Raw genomic sequence first — 22,383 nt, forward strand, 5'->3', positions numbered from 1 at the left:
CAGGGAGGGAAGTTGGAACCTTCTGCAGGCAAACATGCAGATGCTCTTCCCAAAGCAGCCCCATCCCCTAAGAGGAATTTCATATAGTATTCACATTTAGTCTTCCATTCAAATGCAAATCAGGGTGGACTCTGCTTAGCAAAGGGGACAATTCATGCTTGCTATCTCAAGACCAGCTCTCCTCCCACTTCAAACGCACATGGTAGAATTCTGTGATTAGTCGTGAACCTATGCAGTATGCCGTCACAGTGTACATGCAATTAAGTATCAAACAATCAATCAATCTTTATTTTGGTCTTTGACCAGTATAGCAATGAATAGATTCAAACAGATACAATTAGATTTGCATAATTAGGTAAGTAAAACTACTAAAATTTAAAACTTATTAGATAAGACTAAATATAACAGAAACTAAAAGAAATAGAAGCAGAATGAGATAAACTATAACAAACAGCTAAGATATTTGCAACAAGGCAGAACTCTCAAGTAACCAACTAATTGACAAGCTCTAGCCGAATTTTATTAGCAATGAGACAAAACTTAGTGACATTGTAGGACCTAACATCATTCTGATCTGCTAAAAGGAAGGTCAAATAAAAAGTGTCAGTAGACCCTGGATGTAAGTTAATACAGTAATCCCTCGACCTAAGAACTACTCGACATCCGATGTTTTCGAGTTAGGAGCGACAAAAAAGACCGGAAGTAGTTGCCGGTTTAGATTCAGCTTACTCGACCTACGAATTTTTAGATGCGGTTTCCTCGACTTACGAATGTTTCCAGACTTCCGTGGTGCGCTCTTCGACATACGAAAATTTCGACCTCCGAACGTGCGTTCGGAATGGATTAATTACGTAAGTCAAGGGACCACTGTATCAGGAAAAATAAGTTTACGTCAGATGTCTCGATAAAATTGGAAGTATGGAATTCTATATGAAGAATGTGTTTGTCCCCGAGGTTCTGGTGAGATCGAAACAACAGCTCACGTACTGCTCTACTGCAGTTAAGTAAAATGTGCATAACTGACCGTCCCCCCCATCACAAAATATTAGGGTGGTGTTCCGTGGGTGGGGACTCCTGTCACCTCTCCATTGTCATGGATGGACCACCACCTGGTTATGGTCTGGCTTGCCACCACAATCCACCTCTACAGGGGTGAAGGATCTATTAAGATGGCCCACCCAAGATCAAATAGGATTCAATAGGATTCCAATAGGATCCCATATTGGCTACTGGATGCAATTGGATTCCAAGAAGCTTTGGGTTTATAGTTGGTCCACCAGAGATTCTGTTTATGCTCTGGTTGAGACCTAGGCTACCAATAGGGCAGTAGACACAATCACACCTAAGCATCCTCTCTGACCTGCTAGTTCCATGGTATATGGAAGAACTGAGGGAGCTGAAGTGGCAAGGTAGACTAGAGCGCAAGTGTCATGAATTGAAGCCACCTGGACCACCCACCAGGCCTGGGCAACGAGAGCGCAAGGGATGAGGAAGCCAACACCACCACCACCCCCCACACACACAATTGCTGTACCCTTGCACCACAATCCCAAGGGCCCACCCAGTGAGTCAGAGCTATCAGCCTGGTAAACTTGCCTTGTGCTTCTTTGATTGTGAGCCCTTTGGGGTCAGGGATCCATCTTTATTTATTTATTATTTCTCTATGTAAACCACTTTGGAAACTTTTGTTGAAAAGCAGTATATAAATATTTGTAATGTTTGTAATAGTATGAGGACTGGAATGCAGGAGAGCTGGTGCCACCAGAGACCCTCGATCCAGAAAAACCACCACCCCCACCTTGCTCAGAAGACACTCCCTTGCCTCTGTCTTCTGACTCTGAGGATTCCTTGGAACCACAATAAACAGAAAAGGAATCAACACCGCACCAGAGAAACCTGCATATAAGGAACAGGGCCCAGCTGCCGCCCCTAGAAGAGGCAGGGACTCCTGTTCCTGGAGCAGGCCTATTTAGGACTCCTTCGGGACTGAGCCTCTTTAAGCTTGCCACACTTGTGGTAGCAAGCATGACTTGGTCCCTTAGCTAAGCAGGGTCTGCCCTGGTTGCATATGAATGGGAGACTTGATGTGTGAGCTCTGTAAGATATTCCCCTCAGGGGATGGAGCCACTCTGGGAAGAGCAGAAGGTTTCAAGTTCCCTCCCCGGCTTCTCCAAAATAGGGCTGAGAGAGATTCCTGCCCGCAACCTTGGAGAAGACACTGCCAGTCTGTATAGACAGTACTGAGGTAGATAGACCAGTGATCTGACTCAGTATATGGCAGCTTCCTATGTTCCTCTGACAGAACAAGCACCCCAAATCCAACCAAGCAGATGCAGAACGAAGCTTCGAAGTACAGGTCACACACCCAGGGTTAGAAATTGCAACTTACATTAAAAGAGCATCCATGCTGCATTGCTCTCTGTGGGAAGTGTTTGGAAATGTATATTGCCCACTCACAATGCCTGCAGAACTAGGCAGCAAGACAGGGAACATCTGGCTGGTTGCCTCAGCATTGGTCAACCTGTTTCCTCTTTCCCTCTCCAGAGCGAGCACAATCCAGCAACAAAAGGCTTCATTTGCCCTCAGTGATGTTAACGACATAGTCAAATCTGACTGATTTTCTCATTTTAAAAAACAAAACCCCTATCACAATTCATGTCATAAGAGGAAAAGGAAAAATAATCTAGTTATATGGTCTCTGGCCTGGATTATGCAGCCAACAGAGCGGGGCAAGGTGTGTATGTCTCTCTCTTTCTCTCTCTCTTTAAAAAGAGAGCAGCTGCTGTGAGTGGGAGTGAACATTTGGGTATCCCAAGTGCACCTTTTTTATATACCAAGTCGTTTGGCATAGCTATAGCTCCACCTAACACTACAATATTCACCTGCACCTCCTAAAACTATTGTCTACACACCCATTCGGATGATATGCTCAGATGTTAAGTAGTAGGGATGCGCAAATGTTTTGGTGTCAACATTTTGACTCAAAATGGGCTGTTTCAAGCTGTAATTTGAAACGTTTTGACATGTAGAGTGCCATTTTGGAGGCCTGCTTTCCCCTTGCTGATTGGTTTTCTGGCACTGGCTTTCGATTGGATTGTAATCTCCTTGCTTGTCTTGTTATTCAAATAATTGCTCTGTGGGCTATGGAATGTACTCTGGGCAGAAATCCATAATTTGAGTTAATTTGAGTCTTTCAGGAGAGCCCTTAAAACTTATCCGTTTGGCTTGGCTTTCCAGGGTTTGTAACTGTTTGAATGTTTAATTAGTTTTATTCCATTTTTATAGTTTTGGTTTTAATTGGTTTTATTCTGTTGGAAACCGCCAAGCCATTTTGGAAGGGCGGTATATAAATCGAATGAATGAAGAAAATAAAATAAAATAAATCAAGTGTTGTCATGGGCAACGGTGCCCCTCTGTGGTTGGGAGGTGGGAGCTCAAAAAGGATGGAGTTTAAAAATGTATTCAAAGGGATTGGGAGGGAGAGAGGGCCCTTATCCTGTACCTCTCTTAAAGAGGATACATCAGGAGAGGAGGAAGGAATCAAGGAAGGTTTGATTCTGTGTTTTTCTTTTCTCAGCACTGAGTATAATGAACACTGAGGCACAAGTTTTGGGAGGTACAGAAATATTTTAAATAAATAAATAAAATGCAGTGCTATTGCTGCTATAACCATCTAGTTTAACTGGATCTCAGACTGACAAAGGCAGAACTTGGGTGCCTGCCTTCCTTGAATTGTGATTTGGTTTGTTTGTGAGATAGTGTTGTGGCAAGAAATGGACAGTGGCAGTTGTGTGTGTAATACTTCTTGGTGGTTGCTTTGATGAGCTCCATGTCTGGCCTTAAGACTAAAGTGCTTTACTCACTCTTCTGGTCTGCTTTGCAATCTGCATTGCAAGATATACTAGTCAAAATGTATATCTTGAAGTTGCTCTAGCTGATTTTATATATATATAGAAATCAAATTATTATTATTAATAATAATAATAATTTTATGGCTATGCTTGCTGCTAAGGTTGCTGCTGTGGCAGCTGTTGTAATTCTAGGAAGTAAGGAGTCATAATTATGTGAGAGATAGCAACTTGTGCCCATGATGTTACTGCAGCTCAGGCACTGTGGCTGGCAGTGGATTCTGGATCAGTTATTCTTTTTTGGCCAATTGGACTGTGTTTGAAATTTTAGTGGGCAGTTCTGCAGTGTTTCTCAAGGCAAGGTTGCAAAATGCATTGCAAATTGCAATGCAGAACTTGTGTGTGCACACTGAGTGCAGCTTGTTCTGGCCATAGGGAGCAATGGGGAAACTAGACCCCATTGTTCCCCATGGAAAGGTCAGAGACACCAAAGTGGGTTGTGTGGTAGGACATGATGAGTGCTACCTACCACCCAACCTACAAAAGAAATGGGCAAGCAGGAGATTTTACACAAGTTTTTAACCGTTCCCCCAAACCCTCATAGGGCAAACATTTTGTTTTGAGCTCGAAAAAAAACGCAAAATACATTTCGTGCACATCCCTAAGCACTCATGTTATGCTGACAAGAGCACCTACTGAAAGTCTATACATAACACTAGAATGCTGTTCAACAAGGGGCCATCTAGAAACATGTTTGTGCACACACACCCTAATTATACAAGATTATTCTAGTACGAATATTTAATAAAAATACATTTATTATATAAAGCTGTAATTTCCAATACAAATATAAAAACCAGTCTCATTGAGAGTTACTAGTATAAAAATAATGCCAGAAACAAAGTACCATTCATTCGGTCCTATTTAATTCAACCTTTTTCTTGTTCAAAATTCCAAAAAGATGCAAGCAACAACTATGACAAGAGACAATTCTACCTCTTCAGAAAACTGTAATTAGGATACCTATACGTAACTCCAGACACTAAAATATCACCTGGATGTCATTTCTGGATGTGACTCCAGCAAAAGTGTCACAATTCAAGATGGTGATCACATATTTTCATTTGGTTCCTGCTCCCTGGAGCTGCTCTACTATTTTTCTTCCCCAGAGGGGCACCATAAGCAGTACTTAGTGGCAGGAAAATAAATTCTTGATGGGCTGGATCATGCACATGATGTACACTGGGAGCAATGCTAACATCTAATTAGTTGTGCTAATTTTTTCAAAGCAACACATTGCTTTAGCACCCTAATGACAAGAAAATTGAATTATGCCTTAAAGAGGCATCAAAGCTACTGTATCGGAACAAGCCGAGGGCAGAGCACGGCAACCATCTAACCATTCTATATTTAAAGATTTCTTAACATTACAATTAATGGCTAGCTTTAAAAATGTGTTCATCTGTTTCGAAAACAGGTGAAGTCCATTGCGTTGTTTCATCAACAAAGTTGATCATAATACACAACCTCAATAGTTGCTAATATATAAAACTATGTTTGTATTCCCACCTCATACACAGCACTTAAAAATGTAACGTTATGAATACAAAAACTTGAAGAAAGCTGATCTTCCATGTCATCCTCCATCACATCCATCCTTATTTAATGAAGTTGCCTGTATGACCTTCCTTGCAGAGATGTTTAAGGAATGAGAGCTGAACAACTTCTGAATTCTTTACACATCACTTTCTTAATGAAAGAATCAAAATCTTCCTGCAAGGCAATACAGTATGTGTGGTCCTATGTCTGGAGAATCAGACTTGGGAAGTTTTTGCCTAGGCTGTCAGCTAGTGCCTTATCAGCTTCACGTAGCACTTCAAGAAAACTCTCTACCTGGAAATAAAATGCAAGTGTCACTGAACCAGATCAGATGAGATGCAGGAATTGCCAGGCAGGATCAGATGGGCTTTCTGAATAATACTTATGAACCACCCAAATGGTTTATTTAAATCCTTCCCAAAATTCTAGTTTTGCACTAGTTAACAGTATTACAGTTAGACTATGTTTAATACCCTTTAAATGTCTAATTACTTACGAAGTAAAAATTACCTAGGTTTCTGACTTCATTTGGTATCAGTGAATACAACTTGTGAGCAATGGTCATAAAATTAAAAACATGTTGTTAAAGGATACAGTATTACTGCTTTGGATTAGAAAGTGTAAAATGATTATAAAATATTTGGATTAAAAGACAGATATAAAGGGTTTTCAGTGCTAATAACTCTTTGAATGATAGCATTCACGCATTATGATGTCAGCAACCTCATGAAGGGCAGGTGTGACAGGAGTTTCCCATATCTCTACAATTGAAATATCAGGTACTGGGAGCCTGATAAAGCTCACCCGAATACTAGCTGTCTAATTTGCTCTCTCTCCACATGACTTCAGACGCTATTCATAAAATCTACAAGTTTTCTGTAACCACACTTCATTGGTGAAATGTAAACCATCCAGCGTTCATGGTGACCATGACAACTATGGGCTTTTCCCAACTGGTCTCGGGACAGACACAGGCTGCTAGTCACACGCTCAATTTGGTTTTTTATTCTGAACAGGGAGGTGTTCCATGGGTGGGGATTCCTATGATTTTCCCATTGTCATGGATGGACCATCACCTGGTTAAGGTTCAATTTGCAGACACTAATAACCTCTGCAGGGGTGAAGGGCCTATTAGGATGGTCCACTTGAGAAGACTATTGGATCCAATAGGATTTCAAGAAAACTTGGAGAATTTTAGAGTTGGCTCTGCCAGTGATTCTGTCAATACGCGAGTGGAGAGTTGGAATTTTAAAAAACTCACTAGGGCAGTAGATAGGATCACTCCTAAGCATCCCCTCCAACCCACTTCTAAATTAGCTCAATGATACACAGAAGAACTGTGGAAGCTGAAGTGGCTAAGTAGATGACTGGAACGCAAGTGGAGAAGGACTCTACTTGAATCCGACAGATTAGAACAGAGAGCACAAATGGAGATCTATGCTCTGGCAATACATGCAGCAAAGAAGCAGTTCTTCGCTGCATATATTGTGTACACAAGCTCAAATCCAGAGGAATTGTCTAGGGTGGTGAGAGGACAGATACACTAGATCCAATCCTCTCTCTGATACCTCTACCAGGTGGAGGTGGTGGCCAGGAGTGCTTCTATCATCTTTGGCTGATACACCAACTGCACCCTTTTCTGGAAGAACGTGAGCTTAAAACAATGGTGCACCTCCATGCTTGACTACTGCAATGCGCTCTACGTGAGGTTGCCTTTATATGTAATCTGGAAACTGCAATTGGTGCAGAAGGCTGCTGCCAGGTTGGTTCCTAGAATATCTCAAAAGAGACCATATTATTCCTGTACTGAAAAGAACTATACTGGCAACAAAAGGTTTCCATGCAAAATACAAAGTGCTGGTTATGACCTATAAAGCCCTTAACACCTTGGGCCCAGGGTATTTAAGATAATGCCTTCTTAGTTATGAACCCCACTACCTATCAAGATTGCCAAAGGAGCTTTGTCTGAGGGAGCTGTCTGGTGGCAACTCAGGAGTGAACCTTAGTTGCCCCAAGGCTGTGGAACATTAGAGTTGCTCTAATGTTGAAATTAGAGTTGCTCCATCTCTGAATGCATTTAGGGATCTAAAAGACACACCTGTTCAACGGGCTTTTAGTTGAAGGTTTACTGCTTATTTGTTTTGAATGGTTTAAGTGGATTCTGCATACATTTTGATTTTTTTAAATTGGCTGTTCTGACTTGTTTGTTAACCACCTTGAGACTTGTAGTAAGTGGTATACAAATGTATTAAAATAAATAAATTTTATTGGAGCTGAATCTGGCTGGAGTAAAGCCTTGCCTAGAACAGTACATATGTGATGATAGCCAGGGCTTGGGAGTGCTTGGTACATGACCTATCCCTTCCCCGAGAAGCACTGCAGGACAGCTGAGCAGAGAAGCCTTACTCTCTGTTTTTTACTGCTGTTTTTCTGGAACTTGGGAACTTCTGGATTTCAGGCAGCCTGGGGCAGTACTTGCTCCAGACACAGCAGAACTGAGCTGGATAGCCCCTTGGGTTAGATGCAATACTCACAAACACCACCACCAGACTGCCTTAGTCCCTTCTGCCTGCCTTTCAGATTCAAAGGAGCTACTGTACCCATCTGTGTTACTTAACGGAAGTTCAAAGGAACTTATTGTCCAGTTAGTGACACAGGATTGCAGCCTAACTGTACCCACGAGGTCACCACTAAGCTACAATACTATGTCACTAATGGGATGGTAAGTTCCTTTGAACTTAATGGAACTTGCTTCCTAGAATATGTGCATATGATCAGCCTGTTCACTGGTGGGGCTGTAGGGGAGTGACCCACAATTCCTGCCTTGCTTGTTCTGGAAAGTCTGTCTGTTGCAATAGGACTTACTGTTTCACCAATAATAAATTCGCTCATGTTGGCGGTAGCATTCCAAAGCTTTGGCACATGAAGACATTTTTGGAAACTGGGAGATACTGGACAGAGAGCCTAAAGGAGCAGGTTGTAGAGTGGCTGGGTTTCACATACTGATTGTAATTTGCCAGTCAAATCTTTGGCTGCGGGCTTCTAGTCATACATACTCCTCAACCTATCCTGACACAGTCAAAGCAAAATACAGTTCAGTTTTATTTCAGTCTCTGACCAGCAATATACTGTTCTTTGCCTATTTCAGAAACCATACATACCGAAGATGAATACAAAGGGAGAAGGTTTTGAAAAATGCAGGAACATTTCTGTTCACTTAGATGGCCTTGCTTGAGTCCTTCCAGTATGTTTTCCTGAAAAGACCAAATCACGATTATTATTAGAACATTTTCAAGGTCCTGTACAAAACATTAAACACATTTTCTAGCCTTTCTATAAAAATTAAATACACAGCACAAACTGTGCCTGAAGACTTACAGTCTAATACACAGGATACAAAAGGGATGGTGGGGCAAGAGGCAAGATGCCAATTTAGGGACCAATTCTTCACAAAAGTTACAGAAATGTTCTCATGAACAGATGCAATGGCCCCTAAAGGAAACAAATGGCAGTTGGTTCCAGCCAAGCCAATGGAATGGGTCTCTCCTTCCGATGCAGCAGCTGCATGAGAGACAGTTTTGAGAGAGGAGTCGCCAAACAGCAGTGAGTCCCCATAAAACCAGCATACTGCTTCCCAACATACAGTTGAAACTCGGAAAATTAGAATATCGTGCAAAAGTCCATTAATTTCAGTAATGCAAATTAAAAAGGTGAAACTGATATATGAGACAGACGCATTACATGCAAAGCGAGATAAGTCAAGCCTTAATTTGTTATAATTGTGATGATCATGGCGTACAGCTCATGAAAACCCCAAATCCACAATCCCAGAAAATTAGAATATTACATGGAACCAAGAAGACAAGGATTGAAGAATAGAACAATATCGGACCTCTGAAAAGTATACAGTGTACTGTGCTTGATTGGCCAGCAAACTCGCCTGACCTGACCCCATAGAGAATCTATGGGGCACTGCCAAGAGAAGGATGAGAGACATGAGACCAAACAATGCAGAAGAGCTGAAGGCTGCTAATGAAGCATCCTGGTCTTCCATAACACCTCATCAGTGCCACAGGCTGATAGCATCCATGCCACGCCGCATTGAGGCAGTAATTGCTGCAAAAGGGGCCCAAACCAAGTACTGAATACATATGCATGCTTATACTTTTCAGAGGTCCGATATTGTTCTATTCTACAATCCTTGTCTTCTTGGTTCCATGTAATATTCTAATTTTCTGGGATTGTGGATTTGGAGTTTTCATGAGCTGTACGCCATGATCATCACAATTATAACAAATTAAGGCTTGACTTATCTCGCTTTGCATGTAATGCGTCTGTCTCATATATCATTTTCACCTTTTAATTTGCATTACTGAAATTAATGGACTTTTGCACGATATTCTAATTTTCCGAGTTTCACCTGTACATGCCTAAGAACTCCATCCACTTCAGAGGCCCTCCTTTGGGTTCCCCCACTGCTTGAGGCACAGTGAGCAGGACGCACAGGAAGGAGGCGGCCATTTTGGTGGTGGTCCTCAGAATCTGGAATGGACTTGTGAGAGGTAAACCTGGCCCATATCACTCCCTCTGTTTAGGTGATAACTATTTTATTTAGGTGGCCATTTCCAGAATTTTGATTTTAAATGAGAACTTTGCGGCTGCTTATAATTTGCTATTTTCACATATTGTTTTAGTCTGCTGTGTGTTTTGGTTTGGTTTTTGTGTTTTGTTTTTTTAACTTGGTTGTAAGCTGCCTTGAATAACATGGTAGAGAGGTGGCATATGGCACCATTTCACTACAATAAAGTACCTGAACCAAAGAATGTATCTCAAAGATATTAAAAATTCCTTTATCTCTACTAATTGCTATTACATAATCTTCTAATCAGACCTTTGCACAAATGAAAAAGCTCAACTCACACAACTGCTTTTAAATGCAAACCACATAGAATAGGAAAATATAGGAAGCTGCCTTCTACCAAGTCAGACGATTGGTCCATCTAGCTCAATATTGTTTATACAGAGTGGCAGCGGCTTCTCCAAGGTAGCAGGCAGGAGTCTCTTTCAGCCCTAACTTGGAGTTGCCAGGGAGGAAACTTGGAATCTTCTGCATGCAGGTGCTCTTCCCAAAGTGGCCCCTTCCCCTAAGGAGTCTCCCATTCAAATGCAAACCAGGGTGGACACTGCTTAGCAGAAGGGGCAATTCATGTTTGCTTCAACAAGAACATGTGATGAATCCAAGTGATGAGACATGTGACAACTCCATATGATGAGATGTATTTATCACAGAAAATATTTCAAAACTTATTTTCCATGTCAAATAACAATCATGAGGATCACTGCACTATAATGACAAAACCAGGATTGAAACAAACAGCTTGTTGTTTGTATCCCCACAAGCTTATATTATTTTTACCTTAGGCAATTCCTTAAAATTGTATTATTCTTACCTTTGACAATTTTTGAAGCATATTGGACAACAACTCGCGACAGATATCCTTTAAGATTTTCAAATGGAAGTCTTCCTCAGCATCTCCAAACTTCTGAGCTTCCTCTGACTTGGATTCTTTTGAGCAGTCTACAGATCTCTTCCCACTTTCACCCATGTTTTGTAAGACTCTAATCAAGCTATCGATCAGTGGCATATCTGGCATATTAAAAAATAAATTTTATGAACTACTAATTGATATATTCGGGGCAATTTAACATCATTTGACATCATAAGACTTTGACAGAAAATTAAATGGCCAGTATCCAAATGTATATCTAAACAGAAGGCATTCTGCTCACATGAGGGAGGGGCAATTTTTGCTGACCCCACCCTTCCCTCTGCAGCCCCTTGCACTCCCAAAACAATGTCCCTGAAAGTCCCCTAAGCCTTAGGGGAATATTTTTAGGTGGCTGAAGAGGGAAGGGGGGATTGGCAAAAATTCCAACTCCTTTGCTCCAGCAGAATTCCAACCCCTTTGCTCCAGCAGAACATCTTCTGTTAGTGCAACTACTGCACTAGTTTGGATGCTGCCCAGTGTCTTTGTAACTGATAATAATAATAATAATGAATACTCAGGACTGAAAGAATTATGTACCCAACAAAGGAACATCAGCTGCTACAAGAAGTTCACACACACTGGGAAATCATGTGGAAACTTGGCTATGCCTAGAAGAACATATAGCTATAGCTTTTCTTATTCCCCACCCCTAAAGAGCAATTTCCCTCATAACTGCCCCCAAAGTTCCTCACTACTTAATAATGAGGTGCCTCCTTCCAACTCCCAAACCTTTAGGTTTACTAGGGGTTTACCCTCTAAAACCCTTGCATGAGATCCCCTAAAAGTTTAGCTCCTGTGATATAAATAAGAACAGCACTTGCTTTTTCCTATTTTGACATATTCCTGTTCAGTCTGTGAAGCAAAGATGGCCGACAGCACAGACAAAATAGAAGCCAGTACTGTCTTCTGCTCTTGCACAATAATTGGTGGATCATCTGGCTGGCAAAGTTCATGGCAAAAGAGATCATACAGCAAACTCCAAGTTTCTTTTCCTCCATCGGGAGACTGCACTTAAGAAAGAAAGAAAAAGCATTCACTTGACAGGAGGAAAGTCTTTACCAAATGATGACTTGCCTTTACAGATATACTGTATTGACCCAATGGTGCAATTCAAATGTCTTACCAATCGCTTGAATGCCTTCATCCACTGTGGTGAGCAGCTGAAGGATATGCATATAAACATCAAGTCCTTCTGGATTGTTATCTGAGCTGCAGTAAATAATTACAGATTCTGTTTAGGACTGCTGCCACTAATAAGCCTGTAGCCTTTGAGAAATTAAAACATTTCTACCCCACCTCTCAGTCAATGACTCCTGAGGCAGCTAATCTTAAATTTTTAGTTCTTTCTGGTAATAAAAGAATGAAATGAGCTATTGGGCATGCACCCTTGTTTTCCTCTTAGCTGAACAAACCTCCTCTTCTCCCACTGAGTATAAGTCTAAGGACAAATGAAGGGACACTTCTACTATAGATGCAAGTTTCCATGCTACCTAGTAGTAGTATTTCTATGCCAGGTGGGTATGTAGGTGAAGCATGTATTTTATGGCACAGGGGCATCTAGGCCATACTGTGCCATACATAAGATGCCAGCCTCTATGCCTGGGGAAAAGAGCACTATAGTTTGAGTACTGTCTGACACATCAGTAGCCTTGTTGTAAGCAGAAGAGGAAAGAGGCAAGCTAGCAAGCAAAGCATCAGCACATATTTGCCTTCAAAAAGAAAGCTCGACTGTGACTGGTTCCTGAAATGGACAGGCACACATTGCAACTGCTCTAGTTATCTAGACAGAAGACAGCTACTTTGTTAATAAAGATGTAAAGAGGCAAGATGATGGGTCTTTTGTATCAAACTGCCTGGGTCAGCTGTTTCCAAAGACTGATCCTTCAATGAACCTTTTTTAAGGTTCATTCATGGTTTCATGAGTTCTTTGGACACCCATACCTTGTTGATACAAGCACACCAAAACAATTCTTTTCATAAAAAGTATTAACTGCTTGCTTAATTACAGGTACTTTTTCTTATTAAGTACCTTCTTAATTACAGGCACTAATCCATTACCGTGGCTTCAAAAGATCAGCTTCTCAAACCTCAAAAGATGAAAGTCAACAGGATGTTGTGGTTTATTGTGTCTCAGCCTAATCTATGAGATTGCTGTATGCATGCATTTGAGGTTATATTGGAGCTCCTCCATTATATTACATTAATAATCATAGCTCCTTCACAATAATGTTAAAAACTGACCCAGCTACATCTGTTCAATCCTCCAGTTTTTATCCTAGCCCTTCTCCAAGGGATTCAGACAGTATATGTGGTTCTCTCCATTTTATCCTCACAGCAACCCTAGAGGGTGCTATCGGGTAACACTGCCCTGATCTCTTTGGATAAAGGGTAGGACAGAAACGGAGGGATTAGTTAGATGTATCTGGGTCATTTTTCAAACACTGTTTTAAAATGGTTTTTAAATGTTTTACTTTTACTGAGGAGAGCTGGTCTTGTGGTAGCAAGCATGACTTGTCCCCATAGCTAAGCAGGGTCTGCCCTGGTTGCATATGAATGGGAGACTTGATGTGTGAGCACTGTAAGATATGCCCCTCAGGGGATGAAGCTGCTCTGGGAAGAGCAGAAGGTTTCAAGTTCCCTCCCTGACTTCTCCAAGATAGGGCTGAGAGAGATTCCTGCCTGCAACCTTGGAGAAGCCACTGCCAGTCTGTGAAGACAATACTGAGCTACCTGTAGATAGACCAATGGTCTGACTCAGTATATGGCAGTTTCCTATGTTCCTATGTACTTTATTCAAAATGACTGCACAGTGAAGGAGCAACATGAGTGCAAACAGATACATATACATACCAGACTTGTTTCGCAGCTTCAAGCAGACAGGGTACAATCTTATAATCTGGAAGCTCTTCTGGAGAATCATCTGTAGCTTGTCCCACTGATTGTCGAGAACCATTTTTAATCCAGTTTAACATTAATTCTTCATCCAAGTCAAATAATTTATCAACCACCTCACCTACTTTCACCAGCAACTCCACTGTACCAAAAGAAGGTTAAATGCCACAATTGAAATACTGTTAAATACCACACAGAATTCACCCCTGCTCACTCACTTCTTAGAAACTAGGATACAGGTTCAATATTTATCACTCTAACCACAGGGACCAAGAAAGTAACAAAACAAGTTGGATGAAGCGGCACGGAGGTGGCATCTCCCAGTTTTGTCCTATTTATATAGCAACACCTTTTGTACAGCCCTGCTCAATTGCTAGTGGCAGCCACTAGCCTAGCCCCTAAGAACATTTCCCAAAAACAATGTTCATGCCTGCCTGCCTGCCTGCCTCTTTCTCTTTCTCCCCAAACAACATGTATTTCTTTTTCTGGTTTCCTCCTGGTTTGCAAAGGATAAAGGAAGGGGGGCTTACCACAAAACACTTAGAATAGGGTCAAGAACAAGACTGTGACCATAATTTTCAGAAGCAGACCCACTGCATTCTATTGAGACCAGAATGGGAGGTTTAACACATTATCTAAGTACAGTGGGATGTGGCCTAGGTAAATTTAGGTATTCGGAAGTTCTGCTTAACTTTGTCATAAGGTAGCTGAGGCCTACACCCTAAGTCTTAGTGAAAATGATTAAGACATGGACACTTAAAGTCTATTTTTGAAAAAAGACTTAAGTGTTCTTGGAAACTGCATGCACTTTTTTTTAATTGGGGAAAAAATTGATCTGGTCAAGCCGCAAAGTGAAAGCAGGTCTGCATTTTTTTATTTTTGTAATTTTCTACAGTGCAGGTAAACCCTTCAAAAATAACAGTAGGTTATCCCAAGCATGTTTTGTACTATGAAATTTACTTAGGGTATAATTCTTCCGTACATGTGCACAACAGTTGCATGCAAAGGGAGCCCCATAAGCTGGGCGTCAAGGGATGGAAAGGAAGACTCAGAGCTCTGGGAAGCATTATGGAAATCTCTCCACAGGCAGGCTCTATGCCCCAGTGAAGGAGGACTGTATTCAGTCTCCCTCTCCGATGCATACATTTGCAGTTATACCCTTTGGCCTGACAAGAAAAATCCCCATACCATTTGTAGAGCTTGACATGATAAAACAGATGCAGTCATACACAGATGGACTTTCTCGGATTCTTTCCACCCAAATATTGGCCACCTCAGATTGGCAGAGGCAAGTCAGCAACAACCTGAAGAGAAAATGCAAGCTTAATTAGCATGCAATTTTAAACTAGATTTCATTTTAGTTATACACGTCTAAATGATGAATAAATCTCATATAGTTAAAATACAATTCAAATTAAAAAGACTGTACTCCGAGTAGCTACAATCTCTTCTTTACACATGCTAGAACTCCGCAGCAGCAATACTTTATGGTGAGATATTTTAGTTAAATATCTTACCTGCTTGTTTCAAGCAGAGTAGGAGAATCAGAATCACATAAACGTTGCAGAACCATCTGTCTGAAAAAGTAACAATTGCAAATGTCAGCTAAACATTTCTTATAAAAGCTGGTACAGTACTGTGGGAACACATTACCACAAAACCTTAAAGCAGGGATAGCACCACTATTAAGAGCACCCAGCCGATAATCCTGGATCCAAGATCTTGGTTCTGCACAAATTTCCTGTGTTAACTTCAGCAAGCACAATCAGGCTGGAATCTACAAACTACTTAGGAAGAAGTTGTAGACAGAGGAATAGTGATGGACAAACTTACTCCATTGGGATTTGAAAACAAGTATGATTTGTTAGCTTACATTACAACTTGTTTGGAAGATCTCCTCTATTCCAGGCTTCCACATGGAAACTACATTTCTGAAGTAATCTTTATGTCCCTTGCCCTTGCTATTACTCTTCCTCTTGCTGGCTCTAGAATGTAAACTTCAGAAAGTTCCCTTTCACTCTATAAAGAGGTCATATGCATCAATAATGCTGTAAAAGCAATAACAGTTAAAACTGGAATCTGAGGAAGCTAGAATGTTTAATCCATGTGTGATCATTAGAACTGAGAAAGCAAACACAAAACATACCACTTACCCAAGGTTCTCATCTTTACTAATGGCCATGCTTATGTCTTGGCAACAGGCCATATTACCCAGTATTCCCACACAGATTTCCTGAAATGTCAAATACCATAGGGTTAAATACATACAGTAGGGCTCACCCAGTTAGGATACAACTACGTGATAAAGAAGAAACGGATGTCCAACAGTCTCCATTTCTGCTGGGGTAGTGTTATTCTAAAACTAAGATGTGTTATTCAAAGACAGCTCACTCTTCACTGTCCATCTCTGACCAGAAATGAACACACCTTAGTTGGCTTTCAACAGCCATAAGGGTCATATCAAAGAGACATTTGGCTGTGGTTTTTCCCCCAACTTCTGATCTATTTGGGCAGTCTGGCACTTAAATAAGTTTCAAAGGATCCTGTCAAACTTCCTTAAAAGTTGTCTTGTCTTTTTTAATTGGGGAGGCAAGGCTGCTTGAAACAAACAGCCCATTAAGGAGTGGAGAGGGGAAACTAGACGAGATGATCCATTGGGACTCTTACAACTCTATGTTTGTATGACAGAAGACAAGTTCTAATTATTGTGGTTTTTCAAGGATGTGGTTTCCTAATTAAAGAAAACACTTTTAAAAAACCAAGACTTATTCTGCCAGTTACTAAAGTTCAAAAACATTTAAGTACACTAAGAAGTTATACTTTTAGAAGGAGCTTATTTAGACTGACTGCTAGTTAGAAGGAATAAATTTTACAACTAACCTGCGAAAAACTATGGTTATTAACAAAAGCTAATAGAAACCAAGCATATTAAGATTTAATGCCTGCATTTCTATGGTGTGGTAAGAGCAAACTCTATTTCTTTAAAATCTAATGACTAAAGCATAGGGAAAAGATCAAAATGTGAAGCATTAATAATCATGATACCAAATAATAAGTGGACTTACAGTAAGCCGAGGACACTTAGACTTAGCAAACACACCCATAAATATATCTGGGGCATTAAACTCTTGCAGAAATAAAGCAACATCCTGAAAACAAGATAAATTACATGTTAAAAATGGTGACATGAGAAATAAAAACATCACATATCTTTGAAAATTAAGTTCTTCTCTTGTTCAAATTCAATGTCCATTATTTAAACTCTGCTATTTTCTCAGTTCTTCTCATTTGTCTAATACAGTTGAAAGCACGTTGTCCAACTTTGTTCACTAAAACTTTATTCCTTGAGTATAAGATACATATCTTTTAAACCTATCAAGTTTTAATAATTATACAAAACATTGGACTCCATCTTCATTAAAGTAAATTGTTACAAGATATTAAAAAGGTCAACAAGAAAGTAACAATGACTCCATATACTCTTACATACATTCCACGCTGCAATGGACAGTAGTTTTTCACATACTTTTATCAAGTGGTATATAACCTGGCATTTCTGAAAAATAATTCCAACAGCCCTTCAAACCTACCTTCAAACTGTTTCAGTTGAGGCCTTCTTACATTGAATGTATGTTTTTAGAAGGTGCCCATACTTTTTTTTACCTGGCCTTTAGGGCATGAAAAAAATATCACTTGCAGCCAAATAGTGCTAGCAAGTAGCACAAAACAAAAGCAAAATGCCACAGCTGAAACATCTTGGTTCTGACTCTTTTCCAAACTAACACTAACTACAAGCAAGTCTTCTCTTTGAGAAAAATATAAAGAAGGCTTAAATTATCAGAGTAAGAAAAACTTTCAGCTTCTCAGATAATTTCAGTACTCTTCACAAGACAGCAAAATTACTACTACCTTATCCATTGACATGTCCCATACTTTGCAAATGTCATTCTCCATATCTTCATCTAGCTCCATTTGTTCTTCCACATCATTCAACTCAGAGCCATCCTTCTTAGAACTAATAACCTTTCAAAAGGGAAAATACTGATAAAGGAACCAAAGAAGCACGAAAAAGAGTATTTTCAGAAGTGACTCTAAAGTTGCAATTTTATGTGCACTCATGAGGAAGCAAGTTCATATGAACTCAGTGGACCAAGCTGACATTGCTAGGATTGGGTTGTAAGCCTACTACAATGCTTCAATGCTGGGTGCTGCCAGTCAACGTCATAACTATGTGCAATTTTAAAATCAAATTCCTGCTCCAATCAATGCTGCTCTTTAAGCGGGGTGACCCTTCCGTGAGGTGAGGTGAGGAAGTTGCCTCAGGTGACAGACTGTTGGAGAACCAGCAAGATGACCTTCTACCCGCTGCTGGGAAGAAGGGTGCTCATGGCGGGCGGGGACACCTTGCCTCAGGCGCAAATGAGGTCTTGAGCTACCATGGTCTTTAAGTCAATATACGGATGCATAAAATTCAGATACCATTCTTAGTATTATCATTTAAAATATATCCTGAACTAAAGAAGTAACATACAAGAAGCAAGAATCTATTATTTTCAAACTGTATTTAAAATGTACCTAAAACATGCAATTGGATTGATAATTATTACCGCTTTCTTTCATGTAAGGGTGGTTTGGACTGTTAGTTATGACCAAGACCCGTTGAAATTAATGGAACGCAGGTTAGTCATGTCTCATTTATTTCACCATTGACATTAATGAGACACGACTAACTTAAGTCCCATTAATTGAAATGGGCCTTAGTCATGACTAACTTAAGTCTGGATTCTGCCACTTATGTTTAGTTCCATGTTCATTTTATCCCTCACCCTACACCACAGGCTTCATTTGATAGTGAAAAGAAGGAGTAGGTGGCTTCAGACTGTGTCAAAGACCAACTGAAGAAAAAGAAATGTTAAGCTTCATAAACTGGGTGCCAAGGGATGAAAGGAAGAAATGGGGCTCTGGGGAACACAAGCTCTATCACCAACGCAAGCACTATCATCACGAAGGATTGTACCTTTATTCCCCCCACCCCCGATAGGAGTAAGTTTCAGTCATGGAGGCCAAAGAAAAATGGCAAAACAGAGAGGGCACAGACAAGGAGAACTAAATCATTCTCTAATTCACCTTGCACTTTAATTCCTCTTCCCAGACTTGCTCTCCTCTTTTTCCCTCTTTGTAGGGCTAGAATTCAGCTGGGACCCAATTGTTGTTGGAAGTGAAGGACTCTCCGCTGCCTCATGCCTCAATGACAGAGGGGGACAGACCAGTGAGTCAGAGGGCTAGAGGGGTCAAGACATTGGTCATGCCTCCTCTCTACTGCTCTGACACTAACCCTTTGATATGTAGATTGCTACTCTCAGGGACTTCCTGCCTGGCTGCCTGCCTGCCTCCCTTCTTCTCCCTATCACACACGCTCGCATCTCTCTCTGCACTATGTGTGCAGAGATGCAGACAGCATCTCTCTGCATCCAGCTAGCTAGCTAGATTAGAGATACTATCTCTCCACTTTCCTATCTAAAATGGAGTTCTCCAATAAAGACTCCTTATATTGATTTGAAATTATGAACTGGCTTCAAGTTTCTTTTGCTCTTAGCTGACATGCATGCCTGGTCAGACTCCGCTGTGTTTTGCCTCTGTGCACTCTGCTGTAATAGAAGGGTATCTCTTACCAGAGAGAATTCCCAACAATTGCGACATTCCTTTCATGTGCTAACCTCACATATGGTTTGTCCCTCAGTGTTTTCATGTCAAGAAATGCTCACTTGCTCAAATAAGACAGACAACCAGCACATGTAGTGTACCTCAATTAGCTTTGTAAGGATGCTGAAGAGCCAGTGCTTGCTATAAACTGTATTTCCAATAGAATCCCCAGCAACTGCTGCCTCCTCCTCTGCATCACTGGAGGGGGGTGATGGATTCCGGTCCATACTGGAATAACCCAATCCAGTTGCCAGACTAAAAGTTCACTAAAAAGAAACACACACAATAGCAAGAGACTTTAGAAGAGAAGATTTGTCCTATCTCTACTTCTTCCTCCACCAAGCCCATGAATATGACCGAGATTATTAAACTTCATTTGTCAACACAACAGGACCAATTTCAACAATCTTTGCCAACCAACTGGACCACATAGAATTAAGATGTGAATACACCCATCTTTCCCCTCTCCTGGTGTTCCAGGGTGTCACTCTCTAATGGGGGGGAGGAGTCCATCCAAACCACTCCTCTACATGCACTACAAATACGATTTTAAACTAGTATCCGTAACATGTGTAAACGAGTGGTTCAGACAAACTGGTCCCCTGTGCAACTAAATAATGGTGCCATGACACGATGGGAAGGGGGAAATATGGGTTTGCTCACATTTTAATTGCCTGTGGTTGAATCAGTTGACAAAATATCATCTGATAAATTGGACCATACAGCTACATGCCATTTGTGCTTCTTTTCAACCTAACAGCAAAGACTTTGATTTGATTTAGAGATCTATAAAGACTTGTAATACTGTCCTCTTAAACAGTATGTACTCATACCCTTCATCCAAACCAATCAATCTCTTGATTTAAAAACAGCACGTAGGGCCAGTGCAGACATTGATAAGCCTGGTAAGAACCCATTGTGGGGTTCAGGCACTAGCCAAAGAGACTACATGACTCTTATTTTAAAAGAACTACACTGGCCTCCAATAAGCTTCCGGGCCAAAGTGCTGGTTATTACCTATAAAGCCCTGAACACCTTGGATCAAGGGTATTTAAAAGAGCACCTCCTCCTGCATGAACCCCAATGCCTATTAAGATCATCAGGAGAGGTCTGGTTGTGGCTGCCACTGGCTCATTTGATGGTGACCCCAAACCAGGCCTTCTCTAGGGCTGTCCTCGGGACTTTGGAATGCTCTCCCAAATAGAATTAGAACTTCCCCATCTCTGGATGTTTTTAAGAAGCAGCTGAAGACATACCTGTTCAACCAGACTTTTAGCTAAACAGTTTTAAAGTTTATATCTTTAGTCACTTAAAACTATTATTGTAATGTTTCAATTGTTTTAAATGCTTGTATTATGTAGACCTCCCAGAGGTGCATTTACAGGGCAGTATAAAATAAAAATAAAATAAAATAATTCGATCTAAGGCAAAAGTTGGTGTCAGTACTAGACAGCTCAGGCATGGAAGCACCTGAAGAGCGCTTTCCTTTTGAGCACACAGAATGAGTTCATTTCACTTGCTCTGGTTAGAAAGAAGGGCTCCTAGGGCAAAGAGAAAGGCATGATTTCGAGCATAACATAACAACAGCCCAGCTGGATCAGGCCCAAGGCCCATCTAGTCCAACATGTGGGTCACTGAGTGAAACAGGATGTTGGACTAGATGGGCCTTGGGCCTGATCCAGCTGGGCTGTTGTTATGTTATGCTCGAAATCATGCCTTTCTCTTTGCCTTAGGAGCCCTTCTTTCTAACCAGAGCAAGCGAAATGAACTCATTCCGTGTGCTCAAAAGGAAAGCGCTCTTCAGGTGCTTCCATGCCTGAGCTCTCTAGTACGGACACCAACTTTTGCCTTAGATCGAATTAAGCCCAGGCAACACCCCCGCCAGTCAGAAAGGTGCCCCACCCGCATTCACCCAGGCTCAAACATCCACACAGACTCGCATCCCTCGCTTCTACTCAGCATAGGAGGAGGATCTCGAGAGAGACACACACCCCCTTCCCTCGTGACTTAACGCGTCCTCGCCCCATCTCAGTCTCGGCAGTCCCGGGGATGCGGGGCGGGGGCGCTGGGGGTTTTGTTTCTTGCTTCCCAACACTGCAGGCGGTCTCCAGCTTCTAATCCGTTCCCAGGAACAAAAACGGCCGATACACACGGTCGGGCCGCGGTTACAAGAGGGAGAGGAAGCGGGCACAAACCTTAAGCAGCCGGGGAGCGGAAGCAGCTTCAGCGTATGCCATGAGGCGCCTCAGACGTGCCCCGCTTCCACGACAAAGTCCTTTCTCCGCTCAGAGCCGAGAGCAGCTTCGCCTGCCTCAGCCATCCACCCTGCAAGCAAAGCGCCCCTCCTGCGCAGCCGCCCCTGAACGGGGCCGGTGTAGCAGCACTTTGCCCTGCCCCTCGACGAGCCCTGCCCGGTGCATCTGAGCATGCTCATAAGCACGCGAGCATGCTCAGTACGGCCAAACGAAGCTCCTTTCATTTTCTGGCCCAAACCCCTCTCAGATTTTCAATCCTGCTTAAAATATGAAAGAAAGGCAACCCAGGTTCTACAGAAAACATCAGATGTGGTTGTATGTGTAATTTTGTAACAAATTGTTCTGAAACATTAAAAAAGAATGACTCCAAGAGTGCATCCAAAGGACAAATGTGAATTTCTGTGAAATTCCTGGAGAACTGGCAAGAAGAGAGCATGCTCAGTCTCTCCAGTTGAAGCCAGTGCCCTTACCCTGTAGGTCAATGTAATGGAAACTCTTACATCTTGCGTGCTGGCAAGAATGCTCATTCTCTCTGAA

General features: G+C 41.5%; 1 protein-coding gene across 2 annotated transcripts; it reads right to left on the bottom strand.

The window, feature by feature from the left end:
* Positions 1-265: 265 nt before the first annotated feature.
* On the bottom strand, positions 266-22,011 carry SAAL1 (serum amyloid A like 1). 2 transcript variants are annotated; one of them, XM_053285167.1, is made up of 13 exons: positions 21,787-22,011; positions 19,693-19,857; positions 17,798-17,911; positions 16,954-17,037; positions 16,042-16,121; positions 15,406-15,465; positions 15,077-15,192; positions 13,847-14,030; positions 12,120-12,205; positions 11,818-12,006; positions 10,898-11,094; positions 8,609-8,701; positions 266-5,741 (listed from the first exon to the last, which is right to left on the bottom strand). In XM_053285167.1, the coding sequence occupies exons 2-13, from the start codon at positions 19,816-19,818 to the stop codon at positions 5,649-5,651; spliced, it is 1,422 nt and encodes a 473-aa protein (XP_053141142.1). In that variant the 5' UTR covers positions 19,819-19,857; positions 21,787-22,011; the 3' UTR covers positions 266-5,648. The 2 variants fall into 2 exon arrangements, with proteins under 2 accessions (XP_053141142.1, XP_053141143.1); XM_053285168.1 differs by lacking the exon at positions 21,787-22,011 and adding an exon at positions 21,583-21,731.
* Between the last annotated feature and the right edge of the window lie 372 nt (positions 22,012-22,383).

Source organism: Hemicordylus capensis, chromosome 1 (genome assembly GCF_027244095.1).
Source record: "Hemicordylus capensis ecotype Gifberg chromosome 1, rHemCap1.1.pri, whole genome shotgun sequence".
Taxonomy (NCBI): Eukaryota; Metazoa; Chordata; class Lepidosauria; order Squamata; family Cordylidae; genus Hemicordylus; species Hemicordylus capensis.